Raw genomic sequence first — 12,484 nt, 5'->3', positions numbered from 1 at the left:
GAGAATTGTCCCTCCCATATTTGTTGTCAGAAAAGTCAGAACTGCACCCGCCACAGATTTCGTTGCAGCGAGAGATACATTCGATAGGAAACCCTGTTGTCAACTGTGGGACCACAAGATCTTGCTGCCGGCCAAGGGTGGGCTGTGTCCATGAAACGTGGTGGGTTGCACAGAAAATCCTGCCTGTTGTGTCAGTGGTAGGATTTTTTGAGTAACCTAAATGGTGAGTGACATAATCCATTAGCATCTTCTGCTTTGTCAATTTTGGTTGATCATTCTGCGTCCAGGGAAAGAGCTGCTGCTGAGAATTGCTTTATTTTATATGCTTCAATTGTTTTAAGTCCACACCACAGTAGCAAGCGTGAAGCCCATTGTGAGCTGAGCTCATATTTAGCAAATCACCTCAGTTAAAGAATGGGAAGGAAGAATTTGTTCATGTGGCACTATGCAGAGTACGTACATTCTCAGGGTACAGAATATCATTGGCCACTACCTGCGCAACTCGCATGGATCTCTCCATCTATTTCATTGAGGAAGGTCAGGCCACACCGATAACAGGTGGTAGTGCTTTCTTCCTTAGGGGAATACAGGTTATCTGTGCATCACTGCTTTGATGCAGACTTAAGAATTTTGAAACGATTTGTTGTGTTAGGCTTCAGAAATAGATTAATGCACCTAAAAGCTAAGTATTAAATTGTAATCTTAAATAGAATTTACAGCTCATGTACCAAAATCCTCTTCGTGCCTCACTGTCTCAACAACTTAAGCCAGCTCGCAGAAGTTTCTTCTGCACCATTTGATTCCTTAGAGAGAGGTTTTCTGTATTAGCTGCTTCTGTTCATACTCAACTTCCTTACCCTTGGCTGATGTTAGGATACAATGTGATGCACCTTCCTGCCAACTGGAGGAGCAGGAAGGCCTCAGGGATTACTCTCTATACAGCAGTCATCCCTTTTTCTATTGATTTGGTGAGGAGAGTGTTGTACAGAATAGTCGTATGTTAACAAGTATTTGAGTCAATTCATAGTTTCCTGGATGGTCTTTAATTTCTGTGCCCTGGAGGAGTATCTATGTTTTGTGTCTACAGGGTGTATGTGAAGTTATTGCTCCTATTTCATAACTTTGATGGCATGGCTTCTCAATTTTTGGCTGTACTTCAGATCTATGATCCTGGTCTTTGGCTCCCAATGCAGACGAGATTGGGCAGATCAGATGACTACCTCATTGGACTGCTTTTGACCCTGGCCATCAACAGAGGCAAGCAGCATATAATCGAGAGGGTCATTTGACCCCAGCACCTGCCTGTCCTCTGTGGTTTTACCCACACCTGGATGTCACTGGAGATGGTGCATGATATGTCTCTTGATATGCTTGGGGCCATTATTGATTGGTGGACACTGGATGGACTGGAGTGCTTTTGTCATTATAACAACAACTTGCATTTGTAAAAGCACTATTTAAAATTCCATGGTGTTTTTCAGAAACATTGTAAATCAAAGTGTAATACTGAGTCACGTAAAGAGGCATTAAATCTGATCATCAAAAACTTGGTCAAAGAGGTTGTTTTTAAGGAGTGTCTTAAAGGAGGGAAATGTGGTAGAGGCACATAGAGGAGTAGGGCAGGCATTTCAAAGTTTGTTGCCTGGCAGTTGAAGGCATTGCCACCAGTTGTGAAGCTATTATACTTGGGATGCACAAAATGCCAGAATTAGAGGAATGCAGATAACTTTAAGGGTTTTAGGACTGGAGGAGATTACAAAGATAAAATGTGATGCCAGGGAGGGATGGAAAATGAGGCGAAGAATTCTAAAGATCAAGATGTTACTTGATCATGAGGCAATGCACTGAAGTCACAGAACATGGGAAAGGTAGGGTCTCCATAGAATCCCTACGGTACAGAAGATGGCCGTTTGGCCCATTGAGCCTATACTGACCACACCCCACCCAGGCCCTATTCCCCTAACCCTACCCACTTACCTACTAACACAAGGGTCAATTTAGCATGGCCAATCAACCTAACCTGCACGTATTTGGACTGCAGGAGGAAACTAGAGCACACAGAGGAAACCCACGCAGACATGGGGAAATGTGTAAACTCCACACAGACAGTGACCCAAGCTGGGAATTTAACCCAGGTCCCTGGCACTGTGAGGCAGCAGTGCTAACCACTGTGCCACCATGATGCCCCTTTGACTTGATTCAAGTTAAATCATGAGCAGCACAGTTTTGGATGACCCCAACGTGAAATGTGGCAGTGCATTTGGAATAGTTGAGTCTAGAGGTAACAAAGGCATGAATGAGAGATTCAGCAGCAGATGAGCTGGGATGAGTGAAATCAGGTGATGTTAAAGAGGTGCAGATAGGCAATGTTAGTGATGCTGGGAATATGAAGTCAAAAGTTTAGCTCAGGACCAAATTGACATCAAGATTGTGAACAAATTGGCTTAATCTCAAAATGCTGCCATGTAGAGGGATGGAGTAAGTAGCTAGGGAGCCAAGTTTAAAGTAGGGTCCTAAAACCTTCCAAGTTCCCCAGTGTTGGTTTTGGGGGATACCCCAAAGATGCATTGGTAAACCTCTTTGCAAGTTCCCAGGTAAGGGTTTGCGTGGCAATTCCGTTAAGACAAACACCCCCTGCACTGGGAACCATTGGAAAATGTGATTTAAATTGCAAATGTTGGTTGGCTTCAGCTGCGTAAAAACCTCTTTAACTTCCGTGTAACTATTATAAAGACCAGGCTGGTATCTAATGAGATGACTGCGGCCCAATTAATCTCCCATCCACGACATTCCACCCACCTGAAGCGACCCGACTGGACACCACTTCCTTCCGTCCTTTGCCGCTGTGTCTCCACCCTCCCACCCTCCTTCTGTCTCCATGCCTCTACTCCACCTCCTCAAACTCCAATGTCTCCCGGCCACCCCCCCCCCGCCCCCCAACTTGACCTCTAATGCCTGCCTCATCTCTCTTTCCCCTGCCCCACCCCCAAACCTCCTTGTGCATTCCACATGCTGACAGATATCTGGCAAGGAAATTTATCTGTATAAATCTATTTGTTACAATAGTGGGCAGAAATGTACAATGGCATCTCATTGTACTTCTAATGCAAATCCCACAATATAAGATTCAGTTGGCTAAAAGATTTTGCATATAAAGCAGAGAGGTGTAAAATTTTGATTTGTAGAATGTGTACACTTGCCTATGGAAGCTACACTTTGAAAAGTTATTAATAAAAAGTAATGAGAAATAGCCCAATTTGTAATATTTTTATTTAAACATAGGCAATATTAAGTGACTCCATTTCTTATGCTGTGCTCATTATTTGTCTTTTGAAGGCCTAGTTTTAAATTCTTGAAATCACCATTAAATAAATGATTACAGGATGACTGTGACCTAGATCCTGGTCTTTACCAAGTCAGTTGAACTCTAATCGGAAAGGTAGTATCTGATTTACCAAAGTACCTCTTTGGAAAATCAGCAAGGAGTCTTGTCAATTGTTATCAAGTGACCCTCATCTCTATAAAATATACTTTCAGGGAGATGAGATTGGGCTCAACTACTGTTTCGTTCTTCCCTGGCCCCAGATATACAGGTTGCACTTAACGTGGGTCTCATCCACAGACTGGTGTATCAGAGGGAGTCCCACTTTACTTCCTTGCGGGAGACCCAACAAAATTAAGTGCCTGTCTGGTACTTAACTGGCCAGTGTTGGGCCTTCCCTGGGATTTAGGACAGATCCAAGTGCTGCCAGTAATCAATGGCTGGCAGCTGTGCACACTGGGCAGCGACATAAAGAGCAGTGGCTGCTACTGGTAATGCTTCAAGGTCTTCTCCAGAGATCGTTGATGGATCCCTGTTTATAGATGAATGGGATGAAATGTGGATTGTGGAGAGGGAGGTTGGGGGGATATCAGAGGCAGGTGGGGGGTGGTTGCTGGTGGTGTTGGTTTCCAATACTTCAGTCCTTTCCAAAGCCAACTCCCTCAACCGGGCAGAGGGGGCTTACAAATGAGGGATCCGTGTGTGCCTATGAATCAGCAACCTGCAAAAGAACGTGGGCAAACCTGATTGGGCTTGCTGGGCCGCCATCAGAAAGCATGAGAAAGCTGTTTGACTTCTGTTTAATCTCTGAGGCACCACTAAATGCTGGAAGCCTTGGGGATAACTGGTGTCAGTTGGCTCATGTTTACAGTCTAATTGACATCCTGTCATGAGTGGATGAATTGTGTACATCAGCCTCTTTCCACCTCCAACTTAATTGTCGGAGATTATTCCCATTGCAAGCAGACTGACACATGGTCTCCTATATGATTTAGTAAGTCTCGGGTTGCCATTTTTCCTCCTACAGTAGGCTTAATTAATTTTCATAAATAGTCTGCTGGCAATGGCAGAGATCAGAAATAGAGAATAGTCATTTGAGCATTCACCAGAAACCTCCTGATATCCATGGAAGTGCACCCTAATAGTAAACAGAAGTTTCTCCTAAACCTATACTCTCAGTAAAGCTTCAAAATGTGATCCAGATTGATCAGTCCTTCCTCATCTAGAGGACTGTTTTACCATGTGGTAAAAGTGAAACACTGCATCCTGGAGACAGGCTGGTGAAGAAAATTAGTTATTAGAAGCTATTTAGTGTGGGAATGTACTTTATATGGTTACGATGTTTGACTTCTGAGTAATATCCAAGTCATTTATATCTTCTCAGCCAAATGACATTCATATATCATTGACAAGCTAATCTTCTTTACTACTCTTGCCAGAAATCCATTCATCGGTCATTGCATTTTGTGGTATTTGGAATCACTGGACTGCTAGCAGGAACCTTTAGTTTGTTGCTGCCAGAAACATTGAATGAAGTTCTTCCAGACAGTCTCACTGACCTGCGCATTATCGCATGTCACCCACTTGCAGAAGACGTAGTCTCACAGAAGCCAGAGGAAAATAAAATGGTACATAATCTACATGAAAAAAAATGCATTACTTTAATAGTTGTTATCTGTTTAAACTCGTGACAGAAATTCTAATTGAGTGAACTAGGCAGTTTGATAAATCCCACTTTACGAAAAGCCCGATCCATAGTTACTGTGCTGTTGCAATGATGGGCATCTACGTAACAAATGTGGGATAAAGGCTGCAGCAGTATTTTCTGGTAGATTTATTTACTCTTCAGTATTATTCCTTATGTCAAACTAATGTTGACGTTTTTATTTTGATGCCTCACAATCACCTTTGTCTTCAATCTATTTTTCACTATTGAGTCTGGTAGCATTAGTGATGGAAAGGGGTTACCTGACCCCAAAATGCCTCCAATCATTTCGATAGGTATCAGCTTTCGGGACCAGCTGACAAACATTCTCAATATTTTAGAATTACATGTCCCCGAAACACTTTTTGTAATGTTACATATTGAGTTGGTAACGAGGACTATAAGTGTATTTTTTGTTATTCCATCCTCAAAGTTACACCATGGATCGGACAGACCCAAATTCATCGTGTTTGCTCTAAAAACTAAATTCAAAATCAGATTTGAATCCAATTCGTGGTCGGCATAAGAGAAACATACAAGATCCTATTTGTGTTTGAGAACTTCAAATTGTGGAAAAATGCCATTCCATATTGAATTGAGCAATTCTGAAACAAATAGTCTTTCCAATTAATCATGCCATGGAGTGACTGATGAGAGAAGGAGATATATATGGCAGGTATTTGTGAGGTGACAAAATCAATGGCATTTCAGTGTGGGTAATATCCTTCCATTGTATTGAAAGCATAATTTTGTCACTTATTACTGAACAGAAATGCGATTATCACCATAACCCCCATTTCTGCAGCAAGGATTTCCATTAAAAATGAAGGGGTCAATATCAATTAAATATTGCAAATTCAACGTCATCTTCTCCCTCTATAGATTGACTTATGAATTGTGATCACTCTTCAGGTATAGTGGAAAAATGGGAGATTTTCAATTTTTTCGAATACAGGTGGTTATTTCATAATTAACTGGTAATTTAAACACTGTCAAATGTGACATGTTTAATGTGGATGTACTGAACTACTTTCAATACTGTGGTCCTGTGATGTAAATTTTATTTCTCAGAAAAGTAACTGAGAATGTGGATATGTTTCAAACTTTAAATCTCTACATATCTTTGGTTGACCTATGAAGCATTGTATTTTTTGTATGTCCAGTTATCAATCTTAGATGATTGTTCAGTTATATTGTAACCCACAATGGCATAAGCTGAGAGAAGTATCTGCTATGATATTCTGATAAAATAATCTGACTACCTTTATAATATAATGACTGCATTCTGATGATTGCAAAACAGTAAGTCCAAGCTGTTTAGGTCAAATCATATTCAAAATGCATGTTTGCCTTGTAAGTCAGTTATGATTTTCTTTAAAATTGGCTGTCTTCTTGCATATTTGCAGTTTAAAATTTTAAGCACCGTCTTTAGTGTTGAGTTGGTCCATTTGAAACAAAACCCAGAAATAATAGGCTTTTCCAAACATTCTAGAAATCCTCTAGTTAGATGCTTTTGAGATACAAGGCTTCAGTTTTTCTAAGTTGATTTGCAACAAAAATACAGACTCTGTATCACTAAGTGGAAAGCTAGCATAGACCTAATCAAACCTAATGGTTGGTGATCAAATGCCAGTAATTGTGATGAAAACACAACTAGAACCCGTTGAGGCAACAATTTCTATTCTGAGGAAATGATGATTGACTTCGCCAAAATTTAGTGAGCAGAGGGAGTGGAGTGGATATAAGCAAAGAAATAGGGAACAAAATGGATACAAAAACTAAATGCTGCAGATACTCAAAATCGAAATTAAAACAAAAATTACTTGAAATACTAAGGCAGCATCAGTGGAGAAAAGCAGAGCTAATGTTTCAGGTCAAGTGAGACAATTTTTTAAAAAGAAAGAATGCCTTAGAAGTTGGACAAAAGGGGGAATAAGGGTGAATGTTATTTTTGTTAATTTCTGGAAAAAAATTAAGTATAACTTGAAATACATCTTTATTACCTGGAAAAATAAAGTATAGAATATCCATTGTGGTTGGATGCAAGCGTGCATTAACATTTCACATTGGATTGCAGATTATCTGTGGATCTAAGAGCACCACACTCCGTTATATAAGCCAACTTTCCCTATGAACTGACCAGTTGTAGTGGTTCTTGACTCCATTACTGTCTAAAACAAAAAAGATGGCATTTTTTTTGATAGAAGAAAAGACTCTGAAAGTTACCTTTGCTCCACATGAGTGCAACTTATCTATTTATTTATTTTTAGGCAAGTGATGCAAATCATGCAGAGAACATTAATAATATGAGTGAAGATGATGATGATGCTGATGAAAAAACCACATTGATCAAATAATGCTCCTGAAATGTTTTATAAGTCAGTCCACTATTCAATGAAAATGCAATAGTAGCACTTTATGTATTTTTTTCCCAATTTATCAGTATATATGCAGCTTATTTCTTGAAATGTGCAGTGGTAACTGGGGCGTTAACTGGCATTACAACACTCAGGACATTTGCAAGGTATGACCTGCCAGTGATATAATTGTTTCTGATGGTGCAATATAGTCTCATTTTGCAAGTGAATTTTAGAGCCAAAGTTAATTTTATTTTACTGGTGTTGGTATTTCTGTTTATTCTGAACCTTGCATTTTTAGGCATTTTAGTAAAATCTCAATACATTTGTTGATACCCAGCCTCTTTCCTCCACATGTCAGCTTGGTTTGATTAATAAATTGTTCATCTTTGACTTAGATTGTTGGTTCTAGCCCCATTTTAGGAGTTGAGCACATAATCAGGATTATCACCATGTTTAAGATGTGGAAGACCCATTGTAGTTTTTCAGTTACAGGCAAATGTTAAAGCCACAATAGCAATAGTGGAAGACAAGCGGGGAGATCTTCCTGAGTCCTGGTCAACACTTGTGTTGGTTCTCAATTGATACTATTAGCTGATCGTTCATCTCGTTTGTGTAGTGCAAGATCTCACTAAAAAGCTGTTGCATTTTCCTAACACCACCACTGTGACTGTGTTGTACTGCAAAGTACCACATAAAATGTTTTGAGATGCCTCCAAAATGCAATCTGCTTGCTATAAGAATTTTTTTCTTCCCTTAATTTCTTCGAAGTCCTGTAAGGTGATTTCTGGGCGAACTTCTATTTTTTTCAGGCTTTTTGTATTTGTCCTGCAGACGTGGGAAGCTAGCATTTATAGCTGGTTTGAGAAGATGGTATTGGCTGTTCTCTTGGAAAAATAATTTTTATGCTGATTAAGAGATTTGTGCTGAAAATGGAATGTGTACACACTTGTCTTCCAAAATTAGTGTCAGATTAGGTGCACCAAAGTTCAGTGCATAATAAAAGTCCTTCTGCTCTGCCCAACTCCAAAGAGCACTTGGACTGTATCACAAGTAAGTTTCACCACTCCGTAGCCAACCTTATGATTTACACTGTTGAATGGTCAGTCAGGTGCCAAATTGTGTCGATAATTCCATGCCCATTATAGAGCTAGGTTAAGATCACTCAGACCAGCTTCATCAAAGGAATAATATCAGCAAGGGGGGGAAAACACTTTTATTAGCCCATGTTGAATTCAACAAAAATATATTTTTTCTGAACCACCTTGTCTACCTAAGCACATTTGCTATTCACAAACTTGAAAACAAAATGGACAGGATGGACTTTAGAATACAGAACCCAAACAGCATTGCTTGTAAAGTTTAATTTGCCTGGTCTAGTGAATTATTACTTCAAGGCAGAATTTTGTGCTGAAGTTGACTGAAATGCTCCAGAATTACATCATCAAACATTAAAACCAGCATTTGATTGTCCATAATAGAAACTAACGTCAAGGGCGTAGTTACATGGTTTTGTACCACATCACTATATCATTAGCAAACATTCAAGGTTTGATATTCATTTGTGCATAATTTTAAAAAATCATTCTTATCTTGAAAAGAAAAGTCAACTTCATTGTCAAATATGTTGGCCAATAGCTTTGTAAAATGGTATCTGAAGGGAATTAAAATTGCCCAAGACACAGCACTCCCTCCTGTGTTTACAGATCCTTGCCAAAGTCTTACCATGTGACCATCTAATTCAGAAGTTACTGGTACACTGGGATCAGTGTACTAAATGGCCTTTTTGGGTCTAATGCACCTTCCCTGTCTACGTGACTATCTCTTAGTTATGTAATTTTTAATAGAAATTAGACTTCTCTGCACAGGTGGACTTAGCTGTGGTGCTGTCACTCTTCTGTCACTGGAATAGGTGGAGCTAAACGCTGTTTTGATTTCAGCTTACAGTGGACCAGAACTGCTTAGTCATGAGTGAATCCAGGAATATTTCTAGAGTGTTCATGCAGCTCATTTGTATAACAAGCAGAAAGCAAATTCTTAATGGGAGTTCCTAAGTGCCTACCCAATTGTTTCTTTTTATTGTTTGTATCATGTGCATTAATTTTTATTAGATGTAAATTTTCTATATGTTTTCATAGACAGTAATGTTAACATTTTGAAATTGAAACTAGGGCCTTGTATACTTTATATGTATATTCACTAATCCAAATCATATCTAAATAAAAACAATTACACTATCCATAATTTTTCAGTATCCTGTTTTCTTTCATTAAAAATCATGGAATGAACCAGCTGATAAATTGCCATATACGTGGCTTAAATTGATTCTGTAGTATCTAAATAATATGTGTATCTGGCAGAACCTGCAGGCAGTCCAGTCCACTAACTGCAGATAATGAGGGAGGACTACATTAGTTTAGTGATGGTAATGTTCAATTCTACTGATACTACATAGCTAAGAGCATTTGTAAACATTTCTGCATTTGGTAAAGATTTCCCTTAAAATCATGCACTCGGCACAGATTATGACAGGCTACCATCCATTGATTATTTCCAAGTGTAGTCAACTTGAATAGCAGCTGCCTTTACAATTCTTTCTGGATGCCAGTTATTCACAATTACAGGGTTCCATCTGTCAAAATCTACAGAGCTGGCCAATTGCTTGGCACTAGAGCAATGAAAATATCAGCAAACAAGATTCCCTTGGGGTCTAACTGTTTATGTTCTTTACTGTCTTGGTTCAGTGTCTCTGGTTATATATCCATACACTTTTATTTTTGTCTGCTGAAACATTGGAATATTTTGCTTCAGATTGATCAACTCATAAAATGCCATTCATATTGTGAGGCTGCAAGTCATGGGCCACTGGCAGTTATGTCACAATTGCTCATGTCAGAGTGTGTGGGTCAAGTGGAGGTCATTCAATTTAGACAGGCACCCATGCCAACATAGGTTCATCTCAGGTACCTGCCTGCCTGCCATTGGAGTCTGCAAAATACGGTAATGGTGATCAGGCTGGAGAGGATGTTTCGGAGTGCTCTGCCCTAGAAAGCTCCTGATTAGGCTCCCTGCACATAGACGATGATTTTTTTAAATTGGAATTCCCCCCCCTTTTGGGGGCCCAGACCACAAGTCAAATCAGCCCCACAGCTGTTCCATCTTGATCTCCCAAACATAAGCCAAACAAAACACTTTAGCTAAGTTAGAACCTAGCCCTACCCTGGAGTTGTAACAGGAGTGTGCTAGAAATGCTGAAGGACTTTCATCCCTAAAATTTAAAGCAATTCTACTCTAGGAGACAGGCATGCAATTGTGTCCTCCATTTGAGATGACATGATTCAATACAAGTGTTAGAACCTTGCCAAAACATTACAGGTTTTTAAAGTTATGGTTGGTGATTATACATACTGGGTGCAACCTTACCAGCTCGACTTGCTGGTCAGGCTTCGTGCCCAGAAAGAGCACAAATCCTATTTACATTTACATTAATTGACTACATTTAAATGATGTTACTGGGTTTAGCGTGGCTGCTTCCCCCCCTCATGGATGCTTCCCTCCTTGCTGGTGTGATGTGATGCCAGCGAGAATCACTCCTGCTCTGCAGCAGTGGAGACCAGGTGCCATGGCCCACTATCTCATATCATATCTTTGCAGAGGAGCTTTCATTCTATCTGCCTGGCGACTAAATATTCCATAATGAAAAAAATATGTCCCAACATGCTGTACCACAACACCTAGCTTTTTCTTTTTCCCATTCTACTCCGTGCCAATACAGTTCAGATTTGAATAATTCTGATGCTGCAGTGATTTAAGAACAATGAATAGTACAGTATAGGAACAGGCCCTTCAGCCCACCAAGCCTGCACCAGTCACACTGTCCTATACAGACCAATCGCCTGTATCCCTCTATACCCTGCCTGCTCATGTGCCTGTCCAGAGAAGTCTTAAGTATTGCTAACGTATCTGCCTCAACCATTTGTTGGAGGATAAAATTAAAATATTGTGCATTCCTTACCTCAGCACTTCTGAATATTAATCTGTTGCAGCACAGTTCATTTCAGGGCTATTTTAGGTGTTCTTGAATGGGCTAATTAACTTTTGTTAATACCTTCATTCAACAGAGTTTTCCTTTGTGATTAGAATTTGAATATGTGAGATTACATACAGGGTTTATAGTCTTGAAAAAATCCAAAAGATGCCAGCCCTCTACTTCCTGTTCTAATAAGGGCTTGGTCTGTTTAGTTGTTCTCATTTGTTTTTTATTTATCTTCGTCCACCATTTTCTGCCGCTAGTTAGGTAATTTAATTAGTATATACAGTAAACTGCTTATTTTTAGTTAGCCATTTACCAATTTCTGTAATAAATATTGGTAAGTATAATGCTTTCACTGACATTGATTGCTGCATTACATATGCAGGGATGAAGGTTGTGGGTTTAAAACAGACACTTTGCGTAGGATTTTCTGGCCACACTTGCCCCAAGACCAGAAAATCCTGCCTGAGGTCAACATGATCCACCCCTATCTGCTCCGATTCCCGTGGTGGGTGGAATGGAAAAATTCCAGCCTATATATTAAAGCTGTATCCAAAACCACAGATGATGTTATGACCAACTGCAGGTGAGGTTCTTCAAAAGTTATTGATCCAGGCGAGACAAGACCCCTCAATTTGTCACCATCCAGCTGAGATGCCCCTAAAAGTTACAAACCAAGGTGGGGTGGGATGACTGGCTCCTTTATTCAATCCACCCTCTACTGCCAGCAACAATGTTTGATCTAACAAGATTCCCTTTCCCTTGGACATCTTTTCCAGACTCAATTATTCCGTTTAAAAAGAGCCAATTTAACCAAGCTTTCTTGAGTTACAATGGAGTAAGTTTATTCACTACTGAAATGGTAAAACACATCCATATACATTCATATGGATTAGAAGAAAGAATTGAGTCCAATAGTAAGTAAATATAGATTAAAACATACAGAATAGTCCTTGAGTTGCAAGGAGTAGATGATGAAGCATTGCAGCTGTTACCAATTGATTCCAGTAGAGTGGACTTCTGCAGGTGAGTAGTTCATTCTTCATTCTATAGTTTGTAGAGCTGTT

General features: G+C 39.7%; 1 protein-coding gene across 1 annotated transcript in view; it reads left to right on the top strand.

Annotated features, from left to right (window-relative positions):
• Nucleotides 1-9,617, top strand: part of LOC145353237 (solute carrier family 22 member 15-like) — a 73,196-nt gene extending 63,579 nt beyond the window's left edge. Inside the window, exons 11-12 of the mRNA XM_080203788.1 lie at nt 4,762-4,950; nt 7,298-9,617. Of these exons, the coding sequence (XP_080059914.1) occupies nt 4,762-4,950; nt 7,298-7,384 (276 nt within the window). The 3' untranslated portion in view covers nt 7,385-9,617. The remainder of the gene's footprint in view (nt 1-4,761; nt 4,951-7,297) is intronic.
• The last annotated feature ends 2,867 nt before the right edge of the window (nt 9,618-12,484 follow it).

The sequence above is a fragment of the Carcharhinus amblyrhynchos genome, chromosome 15 (assembly GCF_965287045.1).
Source record: "Carcharhinus amblyrhynchos chromosome 15, sCarAmb.v2.hapA, whole genome shotgun sequence".
Classification (NCBI taxonomy): domain Eukaryota; kingdom Metazoa; phylum Chordata; class Chondrichthyes; order Carcharhiniformes; family Carcharhinidae; genus Carcharhinus; species Carcharhinus amblyrhynchos.
Note: the sequence above shows the minus strand (reverse complement) of the source record. Positions and strands in the feature narration are given on the sequence as shown.